This window comes from Coregonus lavaretus (genome assembly GCF_964263955.1).
Source record: "Coregonus lavaretus genome assembly, chromosome: 4".
In the NCBI taxonomy this organism is placed as follows: domain Eukaryota; kingdom Metazoa; phylum Chordata; class Actinopteri; order Salmoniformes; family Salmonidae; genus Coregonus; species Coregonus lavaretus.
In genome coordinates, this window is record NC_139991.1 from 45,021,912 (window position 1) to 45,046,366 (window position 24,455).

The following is a 24,455-nucleotide window of genomic DNA, read 5'->3' on the forward strand; positions in this document are numbered from 1 at the left end:
TGATACCAGAGTTCTTTCACACATTCACCATTTCTCTCAAAGGGTACAGTGTACGACTGCTTCATCCTTATTTTATGTTTGTCTAGGACTCTGGCAATTGCCGTTGTGCTGACTGTATTCACATTCCCAAAAGTGATATTGTCTGCCAGCACTCTGTTCTGAATTTCCCGCAGTTTTATTGCATTGTTGCTAATTACCATGTCAACAATGGCAATTTCCTGCGCATCTGATAATATTCTGTCTCTCCCTCCTGTGGGAGGCAACCTTTGGATCCTACTGAAAAACACAAAACAATCAATATATTTCAAAATGTCAGTACATGTAAAAATGTAAACATACTGTATTGTACTGTAATATGTAGTTAAATTATCATTGAAGGATGCACATCTCACCTGTTGTTTTGCTGGAAAATTCGGGGGCTCAGTTTCTTGCAGGGCAGGCGGAGAGGGAGGTCCCCAGGCTGGAATACAGGGGCCTCACTGCGGTGGCGGTCGGCTTGGTCCTTCTGCCGACGAATAGCTCTCTGGAGATGGACATGGGCGGCGTCCCAGACCTGTCCGGCCCTGTGGAACCACTCGTCGACAGCGGGCGCATCGGTCTGGCTGGGTGTCCAAGGGGCCAGGGCCGGCTGGTACCCCAGGATACACTGGAAGGGAGTGAACCCACTCACCCTGCCGGTCCTGACAGTGGCAACGAAGAAACCTTCCCAGCTCCTGGTTCATGCGCTCCACCTGCCCATTCGACTGAGGCCTATACCCGGAAGTGAGGCTGGCCGTGGCCCCGATCTTCTCCAGGAAAGCCTTCCACACTCGGGAGGTGAATTTGGGGCCACGGTCCGAGACGATGTCCTCCGGAAGTCCATAATGCCAGAAGACCTGTTGGAACAGGACCTCAGCGACATGGAGAGCAGAAGGAAGACCAGTTAGTGGCAAAAAACGGCATGATTTGGAGAACCGATCTACGACCACCATGACTGTGGTGAAGCCGTCAGAACGTGGAAGGTCGGTGACAAAGTCTATGGACAGGTGTGACCAAGGTCGCTGAGGCACTGGGAGAGGAACTAGTTTATTTGCCAGAGCGTTCTGAGTTGTCTTTGTTTGGGCACATACGGAACAGGAGTTGACATAGCGGGACACATCAGAAGCCAAGGTGGCCCACCAGTACTTTTGTGCTAGAGAATGCAGGGTGCGCGTAATACCGGAGTGCCCTGCCGTAAGGGTGGTGTGCGCCCAGATCAGCAGGTGGTCCCGGACACTGGTGGGTACATACACGCGCCCCGGAGGGGCGATGGCAGGCGCCGGGTCTTCCTGAGCCGCTAGGCGGATGTCTTCATCCACATCCCAAACGACAGGGGCAACGATGAGAGACGAGGGCAGGATAGGGCCCCCCAGATCCTTCCTTTCTCCGGTATGGTGCATCCTGGAGCTTTCACATTCTGGGATCCTGGGCAGTAGGACAGAATGAATTGAAATCGAGTAAGGAATTGGTCCCACCTGGCTTTATGAGAGTTCATCCGTTTCGCTGCCCGTATATGCTCCAAATTCCAGTGGTCAGTAAGAATCCGGAATGGATGGACTGTGCCCTCCAGCCAGTGTCTCCATTCACCAACAGGCTGTGTTCCCGGAGGCGGAGTAGGACAGCTCGGACGTCCCTGACGTGCTCCTCGAACGTAGCCTAGTAGATCAGGATATCGTCAATGTACACCACCACCTGTCTACTCAGCATGTCCCGGAACCCATCATTGACGAAGGACTGGAACACAGATGGTGCGTTGGTGAGGCCGTAGGGCATGACGCAGTATTCATAGTGGCCTGAGGTAGTGCTGAATGCCGTCTTCCACTCGTCTCCTTCCCGGATTCGGATCAGGTTGTAGGCACTCCTCAGGTCCAACTTGGTAAAGTACCGGACCTTCGTAGCTGCTCGATGGCCGACGGAACCAGAGGGAGGGGGTACCGGTACTTGGTGGTGACTGCGTTCAGCCCCCTGTAGTCAATGCATGGTCTCAGTCCTCCATCTTTTTTAGCCACGAAGAAGAAGCTGGCTGGGGCAGGAGAGGTAGAGCATCTGATGAACCCCTGTGTCAGGGTCTCCGCCACATACTTCTCCATGGCCTCAGTCTCCGCCATGGAAAGGGGGTAAATGCAACACTTCGGGGGGTGTTGTCCCTCCAGCAGGTCAATGGCGCAGTCCCAGGGCCTGTGAGGAGGGAAACACGTAGCCTTAGATGAAGAGAAGACATCGGAGAGATCTGCATACTCATGTGGAATGTTGGGCTGGAGGGCGGACTCCGGACTCTCCACTGACGTGGAACAACAAACCACCGGCAGGCAGGTCTTCCGGCATGAGGTAGACCAGGCTGTGACCCTCTTGGTGATCCAATTGATGGTGGGGTTGTGTAGTCTGAGCCAGGGCAATCCCAAGACCATCCGGTGAAGGGGTGACCTGACGATGTGGAATGACAGCTCCTTGTGGTGCTCCGGTAGTGTGGGAATGGTGATGGTGATGGGGAGAGTGACGTGCGTAATGGTGCCTGACCCAAGGGGTTGATTGTCTAATGAGGTGACGTGTAGCGGAGATGGCAGTGGGACGGTGGACAACCCCCATTCAGAAACCAGCTCCCTATCTATAAGGTTCCCCGCTGATCCGGAATCTATCATTGCAGTAGAAATGGAAGATAAGTAATAACCAGTAACCATTATGGGAACTAAAAACAATGGTTTTGTGATAGGAGATGACGTCACACTCACGGAGCGCCGACGGGAGTCATACCGCCTACATAGGGATCCACCAGGAGATCTGTGTGCCGCGGTGGTGTAGGGGGTGCTGTCCACCTCCATGGGTGAGGAATCAGGGCGGCTTCCATAGCTTAGATGGGGTGAGCGTCGAAGCTCCGGGAGGTGTTGGAAACGCTGTCTCTCTCACAACATTTCGTCAAGATGGATGGATGTGGGGATAAGGGTATCAAGGTCCATCTCATCGTCCCGACATGCGAGTTCCATCTTAACATCCTCCCGTAAGCCTCTTCCGAAGGCCGTGCGCAGAGCACGCTCATTCCAGCCGGAAGACGCCGCCACCGTGCGAAAGCTAAGAGCGTACTCGGACGCGGGCCCCTCTCCCTGTTGTAGATGGAGGAGACGCTCACCCCCGTCCTTTCCCTCCGTGGGATGATCAAACACCGCCCTGAACCAAGCGAGGAAGGTGGGGTAGGGTAGTGCCACTGCCTCCTCTCTTTCCCAGACTGCCGTGGCCCAATCCAGCGCCTTCCCCTTAAGAAGTGAAATCACCAGCGCTATCCTGGCTTGGTCAGATGGATATGCCCCAGGGTGACGCGCCAGATAAAGTGACACTTGTAGCAGGAAGCCTCTACATTTAGTAGTTTTACCGTCAAAGCACTCCGGTAGGGCAAGGGTTCCAGCAGAAGTGGGTGATAGCCCGGGGACAGGTGGATTGGAGGCACTCGCCCCTCCCTGAGGTAGAACCGGAGCGCTGGGCAGATTATGCAGAGTTTGGAGTACTTCCTGCATGGCGACGTTCAACTGGGCAAGCTGCTGCTGGTGCTGGTCGAGGCACTGGGAAACTCCTGCCGCCTCCATTTTCGTTTGGTGTGTGATTCTGTGACGAGTACTGAGGGTACGAAGAGGCAGGACGCAGACGCAGGAATTAACATGGTCAAGGTTTACTCAAACAATGACAAAGAGAATTAACAAAGTGAGAGTACATGACCAAAGCAAAAACAATCACATACAACATATTACAGAACAGTCCAGGGATAAATAGGGGTGGTGATTAGGGTGCATTGGGTTTCCATTCTAGTGTTGCCGAGGTGGTGCACTCAGACCGGTGGCTCAGTAGACCCGCGAATCAGAGCGCCGGAGGGGAGCAACGGGAGGAGACGTGACACCCATGTATGTTTTCCAACTATGCAACTGCTTGCCATGGATCCATCAATGATGGATGATATTCAAACTAACAACGTTATTTGCTCTGGCTCTTTAAATATTTGTGTAGGAGTTCTTGCAGTTGGAAACCCCTTATCTCCATTATCCACCTTCTTTATAAGTCCCATACAGTATATTGGACATGGAGGCGGGACCTGATGAGGGAGCAGCGGTGGCTGTGTCTGCCAACGAGACCTCCGAGATGACCCCCAGTGACACTCCGTCAGGCACACTGACCAGTCAGCAGCTAGCTGCGATTGAGGATGAAGAAGTCCTGAATAAACTGGTGGGTTACTAGCGGTGCGTACTTCACACAGACATGCAGTAGTTGGGTTGATTTTGGCCTTCTCATCTATTGGTTTCTATGTGTGTTTATCTCTGACAGTTGGATAAAGCAGTGGATTTTGATGAAAGGCGAATGATCCGCGCTGCATTGAGGGACCTGCTCAAGAAGAAGAGAGGTAAGATCAGAGAGAACTTCAACGTGAAATTTGACAGGATCACATCTTTGCTTTCTCACTCTCCCAGCTCTTCTAGTACCTATCACTACTGACAATCCTTTCTAATGTCTACTCGCTGTCCTTCGAATTTCTATACTACTACTCTTTTTCTCCTTCTACTTCTCTCATCCTCTCTAAAGAGAAGCGTGAGAAAGAGCGGGGGTCAAGGCAAGATGACCTGAGACAGCAGGCTTTGAGTAAAGCAGGCACAGGACGAATGGGAATGAACAGAGGAGGCCAGACCAGCAACCACCAGCATAAATCCCACAGTGAGTATCATATCCTCACCAGGACACATCACACACACACACACACACATGCGCGCCACTCACAAACACCCACAAACACACACACACACTTCAAGCTTTCAAATCAAAGTGGAATTGTGAGAGATTAACTTTTCCCCTTCTCAAAATCACTCCCTGCCTCTTTCTTGCTGTCCCCTTCTGTTTCACTACAGTGCACAGCCAATTTTCTGCATCAACCACCAGCTCCTTGTCTAAGACAACTGACAGGTGAGTGAGTCTTTGAGCTAACAGTCAGCCATGCTTCACGTTTGATTGATCAAATTCTGCATGTCTATGTCTGTTCAGCGTGGTGATTCTAAGAATGTGTTGAATAACGTGTTCATCCTCTCTCCCTAGCATGGCCAACCCAGCTATCGCAACAGCCCATCAGTCTTCCCCTGTCGCTGCAGCACCCAACATGAAAAATGTCAAGCAGATGTTACTGGATTGGTGCAGGGCCAAAACCGAACCATATGAGGTAAGCATCGGACGTCTCTCTGTAAAGGAGTGTACGTTCTCTAAATGTTGCTAGTCAAAAAGCTGGCCTCAATCTTAGTTAGGAAAGATGTCAGCAACTTCATTTCCAGTTATGATGTTTAATGGCAAATGATGTTGAAGTGTGTGGTTTTGTTGCATGAATGCACACATGTACAGAGTGATTATTGGTAAGGAAACAACAAAAGGCAAGGTGCGCCAGGGTGAGTGTGTTGAGCACTCAAGAAGTTTGGTCAGGTTCTGACCGGAGGATATTTCAAATGCATATGTACTCATGCACAGAAACAGGTGAGTGAGGTAGCATCCAGAACGGCAGGGAATATTATACAGCTGCCCCCAAATACATAGCCGTATTTGTAATTAAATTAAAAGTCCTCGCAGAGTTCTGGGGGGCTGTACATGATTAACTCAACCAACACTGGAGCTGGTCAGGTATTGCCCAGCTAACAATTCTAGGGAGAGAGAACATTTTTGTAATGTTACCAGTCATGTTCCCCTAAAGTTTGAGTGTCCAGTTTTCTGTTAGTTAGGGGAACGTTCTATCTATGTTAGCAAAAACCTTCTGAGATCCTTTTTAGCATGTTTTGTCGTTGAAGTTAGGAGAACATTTACAATGTTCTCAGAATATACAACATTAATGTTCTAGACGCGTTTTATGGGACCTTGCAAGAACATGTGTCTAGTTTTCTGAGGGTTAGGAGAATATTCCATCAACGTCACATCAAACATACTCAGAACATGGTTGCCATGTTCTCAGAATATAAGATAATAATGTTCTAGACTAGTTTAATGGGAATATTGCAAGAACATTTCTGTGTATCAGTTGTCAGGACATCACCTGATGGAACCAAAGAAACGTTCTCCCCCAAGAAGTAACATGCCTTGTTACTGTTGCTGAGCCAATCAAGGCCCTGATTGGTGAACCACTGATCCATTCATAGCTCTTTGTTTGTTGGCATATTTATAAAACACACAGTGTTTTCAATTGACATATTTGACACACATAATCACAATGTGAATGTTAATTTATACAGTAATTATTATTATATAAAAGCACTGTGTGAGTATCCCTAACCTTGCCAACAGACCAAGAGCTATCAGTGGTTCACCAATCAGGGCCTAGGGACTAGTGTGTTGACAGCTGAGGCGAAATCTTAAAACCCCTGGGCGATGCTGGCAGAGTTCAGGATAGCCTTTAGTTCTCACTGGACCAGTTTTCTGTGTTGTACCGTACCTCTGCTAAAGTGCCTGCTTAGACTTGGTATATGGTGTTGGGTTTAGCCACATGGTAGGCGCTGGGAAGCTGTGGGGATCCAGCAGCACCTGTTATTTGTAGTCCTTTGTTAGGTGCCTATGTGGGCCAAGTACACTGTCCAGTCCCTTCATTAACATGACAAAGTCACTCTCCTTGCCAGAGCTGAAGATGGTGAGTTTAGGCTTGGGTATCCTGTAGAATGACGCAATGGCCATCTCCATCATGTGGCATAGGCTGAGGCTGAGGTACAAATGGAGGCAATGGATACTATGGTGCTAGCTGCGGACAGTAGGGTGGCACTGGATACTGTGGCACGGGATATGGTGCAGGAGCCTGTGGCTGTGGAGCTGGTTGTGGCCCGGGTTGAGGAGCTGGCTGTGGACCGGGTTGAGGAGCTTGTTGTGGCCCGGGTTGAGGAGCAGGTTGTGGCCCAGGGTGAGGAGCTGGCTGTGGCCCGGGTTTTGGCACTGGTTGTGGCCCGGGTTGAGGAGCTGGCTGTGGCCCGGGTTGAGGAGCTGGCTGTGGCCCGGGTTGAGGAGCTTGTTGTGGCCCGGATTGAGGAGCTGGTTGTGGCCCAGGATGAGGAGCTGGTTGTAGCCCGGGTTGAGGAGCTGGCTGTGGACCGGGTTGAGGAGCTGGTTGTGGCCCAGGTTGAGGAGCTGGTTTTGGTCCGGATTGAGGAGCTTGTTGTGGCCCGGGTTGAGGAGCAGGTTGTGGCCCGGGTTGAGGAGCTGGTTGTGGCCCAGGTTGAGGAGCTGGCTGTGGACCGGGTTGAGGAGCTGGTTGTGGCCCGAGTTGAGGAGCTGGTTGTGGCCCGGGTTGAGGAGCTGGTTGTGGCCCAGGTTGAGGAGCAGGTTGTGGCCCGGGTTGAGGAGCTGGCTGTGGCCCGGGTTGTGGCACTGGTTGTGGCCCGGGTTGAGGAGCTGGTTGTGGCCCGGGTTGAGGAGCTTGTTGTGGCCCGGGTTGAGGAGCTGGTTGTGGCCCGGGTTGAGGAGCTGGTTGTGGCCCGGGTTGAGCAGCTGGTTGTGGCCCGGGTTGAGGAGCTGGTTGTGGCCCGGGTTGAGGAGCTGGTTGTGGCCCGGGTTGAGGAGCTGGTTGTGGCCCGGGCTGAGGTGATTTGGCAGGCTGCGCTGGATCTAGTAGCTGTGGCCCAGGATGTGGAGGTCTCTGGGCAGGCTGAGCTGGACCTAGACCTGGCGGTGGCCCAATCGGTGATGCTGGCTGGAATGGCTGGGGCCCGGGCTGAGGAGCTGGAACCAGCTGTGTCAGTTCAACTTGAGTAGTTCTCACTAGGGAGTGAATTGGGCTGACTTCCGGTATTAGTGTTTGATGGGGATAGGCTCCATGTGAGGGAAGCTGTTGTATTGCGAGATGTAGGAGGGGTATTGGTATGGGCTGTTGATATAAGGATACGTGTTGTTGTGGGGGTAGGGCGCTCGTGCTGCGTTGCCCATAACAACTGAGAGTTCCTTCATCTGCTTGCTCATGTCCATAACACATGCCTCCATGCGTCACCATCTCTCGTCCTCATGTTCTCTCTCCTGGACGTGGGGAGTTGAATCGTTGACGCAGGTCCCCTGGCTGGTAGTGCTGAGCAATTGGTGCTTTTTGAGGTCGGTTCAGTTTCAGTTCGATTATTATTTTTTAATTAAACATTAAATGCACTATGCATTATATGGGTTGAATGCTGTAACAACACAGAATAAAACAATTAATACAAGTCAGGGCTTGATCTGATTTATCTCTAGAGAGACTGCACATTGAGCTCACAGAAAAAAACGAACGAAATGGTATTCAAATAATTGAACCGACATAGGTCAATTTGTTGTTTAAAGACTGAAAAATAACTGAAATTTCAGTTCAGCACTACTGACTGGGGAGTGATGCTGCTGTTGTTGTCATGTATGATGGCTCCATCATCGCTGGTGGAACGTGGTGATTAGGAGGGAAGCTCAACACATGGTCATCCAGATGTGTCGGGATCCACCGGGCCCTGCTGTTTTCCATCATAATAGTCACTGGAGTATGCCTTTAGCGCAGCTGATGTACTAATCCGTCTCTAGGGACCACTTGTAAAGGAGTGTATGTTCACTAAATGTTGCTAGTCATACAAAAGCTGCCCTCAATCTTCGGTAAGAAAGATGTCAGAAACTCCAGTTCCAGACAGTTATGATGTCTAATGGCAAATTATGTTGAATACTGTTTGTAAGTGTGTGTGTGTGGTTTCGTTGTATGAACGCACACATGTACAAAGTTATTATCAGTATGGAAACAACAAAAGGCAAGGTGCGCCAGGGGGAAATGTGTTGAGTCCTCAACAAGTTCAGGCAGGTTCTGACCTGAAGATATGCAAATGTCTGCATGTACATAAACAGGTGAGTGACGAAGCAACCAGAACGGCAGGGAATATTGTACACTCTCTATCTTATGTCTACATTAATGTCCTATTGTGTCCCAAGCATACCAATAATACTATATAATTGTCTTTGTAAATCCACACTCTCCCCGCCCTCTTTGTTTTTCTCTTTCTCTGTCCCCTCCTCCCTTACTCCATGCAGGGGGTGGAAATCCACAACTTCTCCTCCAGTTGGAGTGATGGCATAGCGTTCTGTGCCCTGGTGCACAGGTTCTTCCCAGATGCATTTGAGTACTCCATCCTCAACCCCAACGCACGCAAGGACAACTTTGAGCTGGCCTTCAGCACTGCAGAGTGAGTTCCCTATATCTCTTCTAAACAAACATTGAAACACACATACAGCCACAGAAACCTACTCTGACAAAATGCACTTTCTCCTCATTTATGCATATGAAGGCCCCAAGGGCTGTGCAGTGATAGATTAAACTTGACACAAAAACACTTTCAGATAAAACTCCCCTGTAGTGTCCTCTAGCTCAGCTGCCAGTGGATCCTGCCTCGGGACATTGGTTAAGGATTGTGATTGCTCAGGCCTGTGTCTCTCTCCTCTCACCTCCTTTCGCTGCAGGAGGCTGGCCGATTGCCCCCCTCTGCTGGATGTTGAAGACTTGCTGCGGATGCATGAGCCTGACTGGAAGTGTGTGTACACATACATCCAGGAGTTATACCGATGCCTGGTGGAGAAGGGCCTAGTTAAAACTAAAAAGAAACTCTAAATACACTGTTTCACAAAAATAAATACATGTTGTGTCCACGTGCCATGGGGAGGGGATATAAGACTATGCAGTTTGCCGCAGCAGCTTGTAAGCACATAGCTGGGATTTTGATTAACTGTGTGTGCCTGTGGATATCTTTGTATTGGTTTGTGTGTGCTTACACTTATCTGTGTATGTTTTTAGAGGACTGCTGGCACTTAGGATCAATACATTCCACTGAGATTACACATCTACATTAATCTTAGTCAGAGCCATAGTGAATCTGTGAATGGCTTTTTGTGGTGCTGCGGTGCTGTGCCCTGACTACAATACCTTTTTGTGTGTAGGCTATGTATGGGTTACAGATACTGTACATGAGGTCAAATATAATGTGAATGATGTGATTTGATTTGTGAACATTTATTTTGTTCTGATCACATTTTAGAGTAAGCCTACTACATTTCTATTATGGGGAACCCATACCATTTTCAGCCTGACAGAGGATTGTTCCCCAATCATTACTGTACTTGGTAACTGTCAAAAAATTGCAAATATCGCTGAAGTCTATTCCATCAAAGTTTACTACACACAAAACTGCATCTTGGTCCAGGGCAAATTAAAGGCGGTGGCTCACAGTAAGACTGATTAATTATAGGCTACTTGGGACCACCATGTGCTCAGTGACAGACTAGAATCATACTATATAAACACAGAGTTGCAATACCTTGTTCTGCATTTTTATTTTCATTGTGAATGGTTTAAATGTTTTTACCTTCATTATTGGGTGGGTCCAAAATAGGTGAGGGTTTTGTTTTGGGGAGGGTTTTGTGTTTTTTTATTGGGCACAGGGGAGGGCTGTGCATTTTTTCCCTGGTTCACAATCGCACTTTTGCAGGTTTTACTATATAATTTCTTCCATCCTAGCCAGATTTCCTCATCTGCTTGCATGCGCCTCCCCTTGCAATGTGTTTTGGTACTTCCCTTATGCACTACGCTTTTCCACCAGCTAACTATGCCACAGGTCAATATAGCCTACAAGTCTAACTGTATATCCTGCCCTCTATCTACCATTCATAGTGACAATAGTGGTACCACACATAAAAACATTCAAAGCTGTATACATTTTCAATATAAATCCACAAGAACAAGGAGGAATAGCTGATAGGCAGCGGAGAGGCCAGGTGAGTCATTGTGTATGAAAAAACAGTGAAGACATGAGACATGCAGCTCAAAAAGCTCCCCTATTGATCTTGTTTAGGGACAGTAAAATGATCTAGACTAGCCTACAACATCACAATGCAATGAATAAGTGTATTATGGTTTTCAAGTGAGTACAAAATTCTACTCTAAGCTGTAAACTGCAGTAAAAATTTCATTTGAATAATGGCGTCCAATCCCATTTGATTTTAATGTTTTATTCCATTCATTCCATTTGGATCAGTTGTGGGTCTACTCTCAACAGTTTATAAGGTCTAGAAAGGCACAGTAGCAGGCCAGTCTGGCTGTATTTTTACTGCTGATACTGAATGCGCTGTCTGTTGCAAATCATCATTCACCCAAGTCGTCCTATAATAATGTGGCTACATATGCTCCCAGAAGGCCCAGTTATTCAGTAAAGCTTAAAGGCGCAGTGCACTCAAAAACGAGATTTTCCTGAGTTTTATATATATTTGCAAACTACGAGGTTAAAGGCCCAGTGCAGTCAAAAACTAGATTTTCCTGTGTTTTATATATATTTGCACACTATGAGGTTGGAATAATACTGTGAAATTGTGAAAATGATTATAATGCCCTTTTAGCGTATGAGTTGTTTGAAAAGGCCGCCTTAAATTTCTGCCACTTTGTTGGGAAGGAGTTTTGGCCTGCCTGGTGACATCACCAGGTGGTAAATTAGTCAATAGACCAATAAGAAAGAGAGTTCCAAACCTTTCTGCCAATAACAGTTTTTTTCAGTTTTCCCCACTCCACTCAGATCACTCCCAGGCAGTCCTAGCTAAATTCTTGCTTGAGAAATTGCTCTTTGCAAAGAAGCTATGTTTGTACATTTTTACAATTTTTATTGAAAACAATCACAGTAAGATACTTAATTGTTACCTAGAAACTATTTGATATTGAGATAAAAATGACTCCATTGGATCTTTGTAGGAAAATATAACTCTTGGTATTTGTTTAATTAGTCCACTGTTGATACAGTCCCAAATTGTTTTGCATGTCAGCAATAACGTTTTCTAGATATAGAACTTTCAAAATAAAGAAAGTGCAAAATGCATCATACTGTGACACTTTTCTATATTTTGAAAGTTATATATCTTGAAAACTTGATTGCTGACATGCAAAGTATTTTGTGACTGTATCAAGAGCGGACTAATGAAACAAATACCAAAATATAGTTTTTGAGTGGAATTTTCCTTTATAATGAGGCTGTAACCCAACCAGTAACAATGTTTTAATCTGATTAGGCTACTTCAAAAGTCTCCTGTAGGTTACCTGTGCACTTTTGTCCAAAATATAATTCCAGCATCCAAACTGTGCACCAGCCACATCATTTGATGAATGGAAAGAGACATCTGTTACAAAACACCAAAAAGATTAATGACATTTGGAGATTGTCAAGCAAAGCCTTCGATACTGGGTACAACGGAGGGATGTATTTTCTGTTTGTTGAGATTTACATAGTCTATTTGATCGTGGTAGTGGTGAAAACGGAAACCATGACGTTGAAGTGCCGGAAGTCCGTATAATTTGCTTATTGGTTGTGTGGTGCATTGGCACAAAAACCTGTTGGTGGACAATTTGTTGCATATATTTTATATAATTATAAAGATAGCATCAAAATGTGGAAAATCTGATTTCCCCCTAGCTGATCCTAGTGTAATGAAACAGGCAGGGAGAGTGAGCTCGTCCGTGTCAGGTCCGTGAATCCTCAACCTTCTAGCCCATAGGCCTGCTTGGCATTGACCGTGCCATTAAACTATGCGGAAGTGGCAAAGTCTATATCCATGTTTCTAAACACAGGATCGCTACAGTTTTTGTTATTTGTGGTCGTAAACATTATTTTGATATAATTATATATATATATATTTTTTTTACAATAGGTGGGGGTCAATATTTTTAACATTGGGGAGGATGGTGCATTTTTTTATGACACCTCGAGTTTAATGACATAGGCCTACTCTGTTTTACCAGATAGATTAATCAGATCCATCCCAGTAGCCTACATTTTACGCTTTAAACGGGTAATCATAGTTCACAGTTAAATGATGTAATCTCTGCCGATCCTGTCAGAGTGATTTTACTTGAAATATTATTTAACGCGCTCAAGCATTGTGGTCACCTGGGGCACCAACTCCGGGCGCTCTTGCGCAGTGTCCTGTAATAACGATATCATTACACTAGTCTGCGCTTTAAGGTAGCCTAGCAACCTGTCTGACGTTGTGACATTTTAATTCTCTGTGTTCGGTTGTACGACTAACTCTCGGATTAATTACATCATTGACACGACAGAGCTCAGTTCATTTATGGAATCCTAGTCACAACGTCAGCTGAATTTGGAGGTTGAGATTCATCTTGGTTGCCTTTATTACAGTCTCCTCTGACTATTCTTAATCAGACATTCTCAGGACGGTGTGTGAGTGATGTTGGTTCCTCTCTAGGAAAACAGTTGGACGGGTCAGTCAGCAGGTAAGCAGGATCGAGGCGCAGGCAACTGGCCCGTTAACTGGACAGTCGGTATCACGCGCACAGAAGCTCCACCAGTAACCTATCTCAAGGATGCTGTGTTTACTGGACATCAGGCACTAGGCTACTGTTTTTCACGTTTTAGGACACTAAACTCGCGTACCGGGACCAGCGCCCAGTTTTTCACCTTTGACAACTCGCGCGAGTGTCACTCACGGTCTGTCATTCGCCACGGTATCGACTTGTCATTCACCGGGGCGTAGTATATTTCAGATGAGTCTAGAAGAAAACCGTTAACCGTAAAGTGCTGGCGTTTTGACGATTGAAGGCCTATAGATATTTGTGTCCATATCCTGGACCAATTCAATTGGATAGGTCTATTTCATCATGCCCTGCCTTGCGCCAGTTTGAGACCGATTCCCCGGCGAAGCATTTCACCTTGCAGATGAAAGGTACATTATTTGTCACAGAGAGTGTGCGCAACCCCACAGCATGTATGTATGTGATTATTATTGCATGTTGATTGATCATACATTCTTGTTTTACATTTTTCATAGTTCAGAGTGTGTCGTAGCAAAGAGGTGCATGGCTGAGTAGACCTGTCTCAAGTGATGTTATAGATCTGATGTAATCTTTGATGTGTTACAGATGGGTAGAATATCATCTCTAGGTCGGTGGTTTCCAACCTGTGGGCCATGGGGGGTACTGCAGGTGGTCCGTGAATTGTTTATTTTTAGATTATATTTATTTTTAGATAATTTTTTATTCAAAAATAAATAACAGTTGGAAGTATTAATGGTGTTATAAGCAATTGTACATTACTTTTCACAATACAAATCGTTAACAATAATAATAATAGGCCTTTGATTTGTTACATTCACTGCAAATGTGTGCTAAATTTGACCGCAAATATATTTTATGTAACTTTGCGAATGGTGGGCCTCGAGAGCTTTTGACGGTGATTTGGTGGTCCCCCAAACAGACAAGTTTAGGAATCGCTGCTCTAGGTCACTTGTAGTCCACCAATATGACTCCAGCTCTGCGGAAGTTCAAGGCCGACCACGGTACTGCAGGCATTGTTAGCAAATGGATCCCCATTATAGTGAATAGAAAAATAGCAATCTTTGTGAAAATAAATTGTTTTGACCCATTGTGTTCTTGTGCTATATCTGCTGCTGCAGTGGGTTAGTGTTCTGCCACAGATAGTGTGTGTGTTAGAGTGTATTAGAGAGATACCTTGTTCTACCTGCATTTACTGAGGCAGAGGGGCATGATAGATTGGTTTGAAGAGTAGAAAAGCCCACCCTTTCCCTCCATCTCCATAACATACAGTAGTTGAAAGAGAAGATGCAAGGAGGGAATGGAGCAGGGAGTAATGAGATAGAAAGGGGGTTGGACTAGGGGACTGAAATGTGTTGCTAAGCAACAGGAAAGTAGACCAGGATGGGGTAGAAAGTTGGTTCCCACCGCCTGCCTATGGTTCAGTATGGTTATGATGTCAGCAGTGATGTCTGGGGACTGGGAGGCAGGAGGTGGACAGGTACTCAATGTGAGCCAGTTCCCCCACCCCCTTCTGGCTGCATGCCAATACCCCCTCGCAGTCGGGCCACAGGGCTTAGTGATAAATGGAGACACTCTGTGACCAGAGGGGGGATGAGGGAAGGGGTTGTGAAGGACAAACAAACACAGGTCACTCATCTTCTCATTCTACATTTGCATCGGTTACACACCTAGCCCAGCAGACTGCATATTCCACTCTCTCTCTCATAATTGCTCTCCCATCTGTTCACTCTCTCTATCTAACAAACGCTCTCCCATCCCTTCCACATAATTTGTGGTTACTAATCAGGTTGATGGATCAAATGCAACAGAAACAAAGCAGCATAGATCCAGCGAGACTCTCTGGACAACCTGGGTTGAATGCTTTTCCAGGACCTGCTCAGGACACCTCTATCACCTGTCCCATAGTGGGGTCTGGGAAACTCCCAGGACTGGGTCCAGTTCAGGCCTCAGGTGTACGTGAGATGCCAGACCAGGTGAGGCCTGAGCATGTACAGCTTGGGTCCAGTCCTGCAGTTCCAGTCAATATCAGCCGTCCCAGACCCACTGCACTGAATTCCTCCAGAGGTCCAGAGGCTGATACGAAGGATAAGGCCTCTATTCCAAACCGCATTCCTGGACCACACAACCCCATCTCCCTGTCCCAGTCCCCTACAGAGTCTTCCCTGTTGTCCCACAGCCTTCAGAGTCCTCACAGCTTCATCCCACAGTCTAACCTGCCTCAGCCTTGCCTCACCCCGCCATCCAGCCTCAGCCCCAAACCAGGCTCCAGTCCACAGCCCCATAGGACCAGCTCCCCTGGGGGTGCTGTGGAGAACCAGCCACAGACTGACAAGACTGAAGGAGAAACAGATTACGGCTTCAGGTGAGACAGATCACGAATGATGACGCCAAGTACTATTTCAGTAGCATGCCCACTGTATATGACATTTGTTCTAAAGTTTTTGTTGTTGTCTCCATGGAGATTGTTCTCTCTTTCCCTGCTTGGCATGGCAAACCAGCTAGGCAGAACCCAGCCTCAGTTATAGAAGCCATTTACAGTATGATGTGTTGATGTGAGCCAGAGTGTGTCATATGAATCAAATGCCATACATCTCAGTATGAGTGGTCTGAACTAGACAGAATGCATGCAGGCTGCACATTTCCTTGGCAGAGGTCCCAGACAGTTCTCTCTCTCTCTCTCTCTCTCTCTCTCTCTCTCTCTCTCTCTCTCTCTCTCTCTCTCTCTCTCTCTCTCTCTCTCTCTCTCTCTCTCTCTCTCTCTCTCCCCTTCTGTTCATTCACAACCACTAAAATCACTGATACTGAAATTAGATTGGATTGTTCCTGTAGGTGCAGTATATAGTCTCCATTTACCCTAGGGTCAAGGCATTGACTATGATATGTTCACTGGTCACTTAACATTTTGAGTCAAGTAAGTGTACAGTATGGGTTCAACACTCAACATTGAGCTATACATTATTACATAATAATTACATTACTACACAGTTATGATTGCAAATCTACCCTGCAAAAGTATGTGGACACCCTTTCAAATTAGTGGATTTGGCTATTTCAGCCACACCCGTTGCTGACAGGTGTATAAAATCGAGCACACAGCCATGCAATCTCCATAGACAAACATTGGCAGTAGAATGGCTCGATGACTTTCAACGTGACACTGTCATAGGATGGCACCTTTCCAATAAGTCAGTTCGTCAAATTTCTGCCCTGCTAGAGCTGCCCCAGTCAACTGTAAGTGCTGTTATTTTGAAGTGGAAACATATAGGAGCAACAACGGCTCAGCCGCGAAGTGGTAGGCCACACAAGCTCACAGAACGGGACCGCCGAGTGCTGAAGCGCGTAGCGAGTAAAAATAATCTGTCCTCGGTTGCAACACTCACTACAGAGTTCCAAACTACCTCTGGAAGCAACGTCAGCACAAGAACTGTTCGTCGGGAGCTTCATGAAATGGATTTCCATGGCCAAGTAGCCGCATACAAGCCTAAGATCACCATGCACAATGCCAAGCGTCGCCTGGAGTGGTGTAAAGCTCGCCACCGTTGGACTCTGGAGCAGTGGAAACGCGTTCTCTGGAGTGATGAATCACGCTTCAACATCTGGCAGTCCGAGGGACAAATCTGGATTTGGAGGATGCCAGGAGAATGCTACCTGCCTGAATGCATAGTGCCAACTGTAAAGTTTGGTAGAGGAGGAATAATGGTCTGGGACTGTTTTTCATGGTTCGGGCTAGGCCCCTTAGTTCCAGTGAAGGGATATCTTAACGTTACAGCATACAATTACATTCTAGACAATTCTGTGCTTCCAACTTTTTGGCAACAGTTTGGGGAAGGCCCTTTCCTGTTTCAACATGACAATGCCCCCGTGCACAAAGCGAGGTCCATACAGAAATGGTTTGTCGAGATCGGTGTGGAAGAATTTGACTGGCCTGCACAGAGCCCTGATCTCAGCCCCATCGAACACCTTTGGGATTAATTGGAATGCCGACTGCGAGCCAGGCCTAATCGCTCAACATTTACATTTACATTTACGTCATTTAGCAGACGCTCTTATCCAGAGCGACTTACAGTTAGGGAGTGCATACATGATTTTTTTTTTTTTTTCATACTGGTGCCCCGTGGGAATCGAACCCATAACCCTGGCATTGTTAAACGCTATGCTCTACCAACTGAGCTACATCCCTGCTGGCCATTCCCTCCCCTACCCTGGACAACCCTGGGCCAATTGTGTGCCGCCCCACCTCACTAATGCCCAACCTCACTAATTCTCTTGTGGCTGAATGGAAGCAAGTCCCCGCAGCAATGTTCCAATATCTAGTGGAAAGCCTTCCCAGAAGAGTGGAGGCTGTTATAGCAGCAAAGGGGGGACCAACTTCATATTAATGCCCATGATTTTGGAATGAGATGTTCGACAAGCAGGTGTCCACATACTTTTGGCCATGTAGTGCATGTAAAGTGTAACTCATGTAGGTGTTTTTACTGGTAATGTAGGATGTGCATTACCCCCTGTGTTGTCCTCTGATAGGGTTCACATTGTCACATGGAATGTGGGCTCTGCTGTTCCTCCTGATGACATCACCTCTTTGTTTGGGCCGCATGCTGGCGATGGGAGCACAGACATGTTTATCATTGGGTGAGCTTCTGCTCCAATCAAAACGGTGCCAGGGAGACAGCATTGAATGTCTCCTCCATCATACCTCTATCACTGTTCTGATCTCTCCTCTACTACTGATGTCACCTCATCTATTCATCTAAACATTCTTCTTATTCCTCTTCTCCTTCCACTGAGTTATGAGTTGTTCTTCCTCTCTTCCTCCCCACTCAGGCTACAGGAAGTGAACTCCATGATAAACAAGCGGCTGAAGGACGCTCTCTTCACCGACCAATGGAGTGAGCTCTGCATGGACACACTCAGTCGCTTTGGATATGTGCTGGTCAGTATAGAGTTAACTCGCTATGTTGTGCCAGTCACTGTCTCAATCTCTGTGGATACAGTTTTTCTCTCTCTCTCTCTCTCTCTCTCTCTCTCTCTCTCTCTCTCTCTCTCTCTCTCTCTCTCTCTCTCTCTCTCTCTCTCTCTCTCTCTCTCCCCCTCTCTCTCTCTCTCTCTCTCTCTCTCTCTCTCTCTCTCTCTCTCTCTCTCTCTCTCTCTCTTTCACCTCCCCCTATATCGCTGTAGGTGGCGTCCCAGCGTATGCAGGGGGTGCTGTTGCTGGTGTTCTCTAAATTTTGCCATCTTCCATTTCTGAGGGGTTTGCAGACAGAGAAAACACGCACAGGCCTCGGGGGCTACTGGGTGAGTGTCACCCCTGGCAACCCATAGCTTTTAGATTGCATTAAAATATGTTAATATGCCAGGGAGAGAGAGCGAGAGAAGAAGATGTGTGTGTGTGTGTGTGTGTGTGACCTTCCTGTGTGGGTTGATGTCAGCATCACTACTGGCTGCTGGAGCAGTCTCCTTCTCTCTGAGGTCAGAGCAGCTGGACTGTCTGGCTGTCTGGCACTTTGATACAGACGATTCAAAAATACCATCTGTCCTTTCATCCTTATCACATTGGATGTTTGATTACAAAGGCTTGGAGAGCATCCATCTTTTATCCATCAGTGTGTGTTACATTTTCACACTATTTCTCTATTCCCCTCCCCAGGGTAATAAAGGGGGTGTGAGTGCGAGGATGACAATGTTCGGCCACCCGGTGTGTTTCCTGAACTGTCACCTGCCGGCTCACATGCGGAACCTGGAGCAGCGCATGGAGGACTTTGAGAGCATTCTGCAGCAACAACAGTTTGAGGGCGGGACAGCCTCGGGTGTGCTGGACCACGAGTGGGTCATTTGGATGTGGGAGGGCTGATATAAACAATATGTGTAGGGCCAGGAGTTCTTCCCACCTGACCACCTATGGTCATAACCATATCATAACAGCTGAGATAACTTGTCATAACCTGTTATAATATGGTCATAACACTGTCAGGACAAGACATCCTCTTTTTGACTGATGACTGATATAAGAGCATGTACGTGATAGGCCTATCTCAATCAATCAACTTTATTTATACATTTTACATAAGCAGATGTCACAAAGTGCTTATACAGAAACCCAGAAACCCAGCCTAAAATCCCAAAGAGCAAGCAATTCAGATGTAGAAGCATGGTGGCTAGGAAAAACTCCCTAGAAAGGCAGGAACCTAGGAAGAAACCTAGAGAGGCTTACAGTGTATTCGGAAAGTATTCAGACCCCTTCCCATTTCCACATTTTGTTACGTTACAGCCTTCTTCTTATTATTATTATTATTAAATGTGTATTTTTTTCTCCCCAATTTCGATCTTGTCTCATCGCTGCAACTCCCCAACGGCCTCGGGAGAGGCGAAGGTGGAGTCATGAGTCCTCCGAAACATGACCCACCTAACCTCGCTCCTTAACACCCGCCAGCTTAAGCCTCCGACACCAATGTGTCGGAGGAAACACCATTCAACTAGCGACCGGGGTCAGCCTGCAGGCACTCGGCCCACCACAAGGAGTTGCTAGAGCAGGAATGAGCCAAGTAAAGCACCCCCGGCCAAACCCTCCCCTAACCCGGAAGACGCTGGGCCAATTGTGCGCCGTCCTATGGGACTCCCAGCCACAGCTGGTTGTGGCACAGCCCGGGAATGAACCCAGGTCTGTAGTAACGCCTCTAGCACTACGATGCAGTGCCTTAGACCGCTGTGCCACTCGGGAGCCCCCACAGCCTTATCCTAAAATGTATGAAAAAAATAATAATCCTCATCAATCTACACACAATACCCCATAATGACAAAGCATTATTCAGACCCTTTGCTATGAGACTCGAAATTGAGCTCAGGTGCATCCTGTTTCCATTGATCACCCTTGAGATGTTTCTACAACTTGATTAGAGTCCACCTGTGGTAAATTCAATTGGCTATATGGCATTCAGGCCAAAGAGTTCAATATTGGTTTCATCAGACCAGAGAATCTTGTTTTTCATGGTCTGAGAGTCTTTAGGTGCCTTTTGGCAAACTCCAAGCGGGCTGTCATGTGCCTTTTACTGAGGAGTGGCTTCCATCTGGCCACTCTACCATAAAGGCCTGATTGGTGGAGTGCTGCAGAGATGGTTGTCCTTCTGGAATGTTCTCCCATCTCCATAGAGGAACTCTAGAGCTATGTCAGAGTGACCATCGGGTTCTTGGTCACCTCCCTGACCAAGGCCCTTCCCCGATTGCTCAGTTTGGCCGGGCGGCCAGCTCTAGGAAGAGTCTTGGTGGCTCCAAACTTCTTCCATTTAAGAATGATGGAGGCCACTGTATTCTTGGGGACCTTCAATGCTGCAGACATTTTTTGGTACCCTTCCCCAGATCTGTGCCTTGACACAATCCTGTCTCTGAGCTCTATGGACAATACCTTCAACCTCATAGCTTGTTTTTTTCTCTGACATGCACTGTCAACTGTGGGGCCTTATATAGACAGGTGTGTGCCTTTCCAATCAATTGAATTTACCACAGGCGGACTCCAATCAAGTTGTAGAAACATCTCAAGGACGATCAATAGAAACAGGATGCAACTGAGCTCAATTTCGAGTCTCATAGCAAAGGGTCTGAATATTTATGTAAATAAGGTATTTATGTTTTTTTAAGTTTAATACATTTGCAAAGATTTCTAAAAGCCTGTTTTCGCTTTGTCATTATTGTGTATTGTGTGTAGATTGCTGAGGATTTTTTATTTTTTTATCCATTTTAGAATAAGGCTGTAACGTAACAAAATGTGGAAAAAGTAAAGGGGTCTGAATACTTTCCGAAGGCACTGTGTATGTCATGACAATGTTATGACCATATTATGACAAGTTATGTCAGCTGTTATGACATATTATGACATGGTTGTGACCTAGTTACTGTTTTTTCTTGGTCAGGTCATGTGGTCAGATCATGTAGTCAGGTCAGGTGGTCAGGTCATGTGTGGTCAGGAAATACTCCTGGTCCTCATCATGTGTTCTGATGATCAGTCATTGGCTAAGAGTGGTGAAATGGATCCTGTGTTCTTCTCCCAGCGTGGTGTTCTGGTTTGGGGATCTTAACTTCCGCATAGAGGACTATGACATTCATGTGGTGAAGAGTGCCATTGACAGCAATAAGCTCCCTTTGCTGTGGGAGAGAGACCAGGTGAGAAAGCTGTAGAATCTATTCATTTGACATGAAAAATAGACCAAATTGAATTTTATTTGAAAACAGAGTACCAAATGGAAGTCATGTTTATCTTTGAAAACAATGACTGTTGATTAATTACCAACAGAGGGAGCTATAGCACCACAAAAAATGAATTTACGCCCAATAATATTCAATCACACAGTGACTGCATCAAGTCAAGCTAGCTACTTTGATAATTTAATGGTATTGTCTGTCTCTCTCTTTCCCTCTCTCTCTCGCTCTCTCTCTCTCCATTCCCACGTTTGTTTTGCAGCTCAACATAGCTAAAAACAGTGAGTCCATCTTAGACGGATTCTTAGAAGGCCCTCTCAAATTCCCCCCCACATATAAGTTTGATGTGGGGACACACACATACGACACCAGGTATGTGATACTGTGTAGCGCAATAAATGGTTTGTGATTGATGTGATGCTCCCTTTTTACTGACCTCTGTTATGATATGGGGGGTTGTTTAGTGTTAGGACACAGTTAGGCAACACACTACCAGGATACACTTCCACACTCCATCCCCAGGTAGCAGCACCAACCGGGTCAAGGGCTGTGCTCTGCCAGGAAGCCTGGATAAGTCGACAGGATGACGTGTATGTGACAGAGGCTTCTCGGCCTGTCAGTGTTCGGTGTTGTTTTGTGTTAATTAACCTCTTTATTTTAGGCATGCCTCTTTGTAGTTTAATTATTGTATATATTTATTTTGGGTCACCCCTTTGAACGAATACTAATCTGCTTGGACTCGCCGACCATGGGAGTCATTACTGAGTCATGCATTCAACACCTGGTTGCATACGTTTACTTCTCACATTTATGCACACATCAAATCAGGTTACAGACCATGTAGCTAGGCCTTAGACATAATGAGTGCAGCAAAATCAGTAGGCAAGTTATTGGTTTCTTAACACCTCTATTGACTGATTCACTAACCTCTAATTCCCACTATTATCTCTCTGTCTGTTCCTCTCACAGCAGTAAGAAGCGAAAGCCAGCATGGACAGACCGTATCCTGTGGCGTCTGCGTTGTACGGGCTCCCCTGTTCCTACCCACAATGCCACGCTGCAGCGCGGCCTGACCTCGTGGCTGGGTGGGGCAACCAAGGTGGTGCAACACTCCTACCGCAGTCACATGGGCTACACCTGCAGCGACCACAAGCCTGTCTCTGCTGTCTTCTCATTACATGTAAATCCAACCTCCCTGTGACCCCTGACCTCTCACCCCAGCAGTCACACTATTTGATGTTTATCCAGAGATGGTGAAAAACCTTCAATGTTACATTATAACCTTAGAATGTCGTCACATAAGAATCACCCTTTGAAATGATCTTTCTATCTGTCACTGTTTATTTTTCACTCTCCTGCTCTCTCCCTCAGTTCCCATTTAAAGTGGACCTTCCTCTTGTAACGTTAGAGTATGAGAAGGAGTGGACTAAAGTTTCTGACGCTACAGTCAGATTCACTGTGAGGTCCAACTTCCAGCGCAGTTCATGGGACTGGGTTGCAATATACAAGGTAACTGTGACTTCAACTTCAAAGCAGTGCGATTTCATATTTTCTCTCACACAATAACTAGGTTATTAGGGCTATGCGTAATTGTTCCATGGTCAATTGAAGTCTGTGATTTGTCTACACAGGTTGGGTTCAAACATCACAAGGACTATGTAGCATATGTGTGGGCCAAGGCGGATCACGGGTCACAGGTATGATACAAAGCCTGACAAACATACTCCCACAACCTCAACCTCAGATATCCACACACGTCCACTTACTATCTTTCCATTCTCTCTATTTTTACTGTTCGTCACTTTCTCCCCCTTTCTCTCCTCAGGTGACATTTACAGAGGAGGATTTACCCAGGGATGCAGGAGAATACATTTTGGGTTTCTACAGCAACAACATGAACACTATTATCGGCGTGACAATGCCCTTTCAGGTCAGGACCCTTCCTGACGTTTTCCTTCCTGTGTTCAATGAACAGGGAATAAAGCAGTTGCTGTCTGCCATTCAGTTCAGCTGGATATATCTCATTTTCTCCTCATTTTGTTCCCTCCCTCCCACTCTTTTCTCTTACTCTCTTCTCCAACCTTCCTCCATCTCCCATAGATCCATGTTCCTGTGCGCAGCCCGACAGCCACACCAGAATGCCGCTCAGACAGTTCTGACGTCAGCTCGGAGGATGACAGCACACTGGTCCTGCTGGCTCCTGCTAGCTCCCGCAGCCCAAGCCCTGGAAAAAGCAAACACCACCATCGCCACCGCCGCAGCCGCAGTCCTGCTCACTCCAACACCCCCATGCCCTCCCTGCAGGGCCTCAGCCTGCACCCTCGTCCCCTAGAGGGGCTCCCAAGCAGCCGCTCGCCCTGCTCTGCTGCAAAGAAGGAGCGCCTGGTGTCCCCCCAGGACACCCTGCCATCGCCCATCAGCCCGCTCACCCCCCGCAGCCCTGTGTCCCCCGGAGGCGGGGTCTCAGCCCCAGAGGCTCTGATCGCTGCCATCCTGGGGGAGCATAGACCAGCTCAGGTCACTCCCACAGGGGGCAGGTCACCAGGCAAGACTGGAGAGACAAGTTTATGAGGAGCCCAACCAACAATCTCTGTGGAGTCATGAATATGCATAGACATTAAAGGCTGAATTCAATCCAAATCAAATAATTATCTCGGAAGATCCTCATTATATTTCAAAATTTAAAGGCAATGTTCCTGCTTTCACGGTAAACACTGCATATGTCGGCTCAATCGGAAATTATCCTTAAATTTGTTTCCGCGATACAGATTGAATCCAGCCCTAAGATAAGACTGTTGAAATGAAGCCAGTAAAGACCATATGATGATAGAATCTAGGGCTGATATGGTCCATTATTTCTATGCTGATCTGACCTCACACTGTCACTGCACTCATAAAAGCAGTGCATTGTATGACTTAGCAACATTCCACATGGTGGTCA

The 24,455-nt window shown here is 46.9% G+C and overlaps 2 protein-coding genes across 2 annotated transcripts; both read left to right on the forward strand.

Moving 5' to 3' along the window:
- Nucleotides 1-4,080: 4,080 nt before the first annotated feature.
- Nucleotides 4,081-9,607, forward strand: LOC311127443 (uncharacterized protein; the record flags this gene model as incomplete). Its single annotated transcript, XM_084159282.1, has 7 exons — nucleotides 4,081-4,224; nucleotides 4,324-4,399; nucleotides 4,579-4,707; nucleotides 4,899-4,953; nucleotides 5,083-5,203; nucleotides 9,034-9,185; nucleotides 9,460-9,607. The coding sequence occupies 7 exons, from the start codon at nucleotides 4,081-4,083 to the stop codon at nucleotides 9,605-9,607; spliced, it is 825 nt and encodes a 274-aa protein (XP_084015408.1).
- A 5,510-nt stretch (nucleotides 9,608-15,117) lies between these two features.
- LOC311127619 (inositol polyphosphate 5-phosphatase K-like) lies at nucleotides 15,118-24,085 on the forward strand (the record flags this gene model as incomplete). Its single annotated transcript, XM_084159443.1, has 12 exons — nucleotides 15,118-15,689; nucleotides 17,849-17,956; nucleotides 18,149-18,257; nucleotides 18,503-18,619; nucleotides 18,972-19,147; nucleotides 21,367-21,478; nucleotides 21,777-21,886; nucleotides 22,484-22,694; nucleotides 22,886-23,023; nucleotides 23,146-23,211; nucleotides 23,340-23,444; nucleotides 23,615-24,085. The coding sequence occupies 12 exons, from the start codon at nucleotides 15,118-15,120 to the stop codon at nucleotides 24,083-24,085; spliced, it is 2,295 nt and encodes a 764-aa protein (XP_084015569.1).
- Nucleotides 24,086-24,455: the final 370 nt, after the last annotated feature.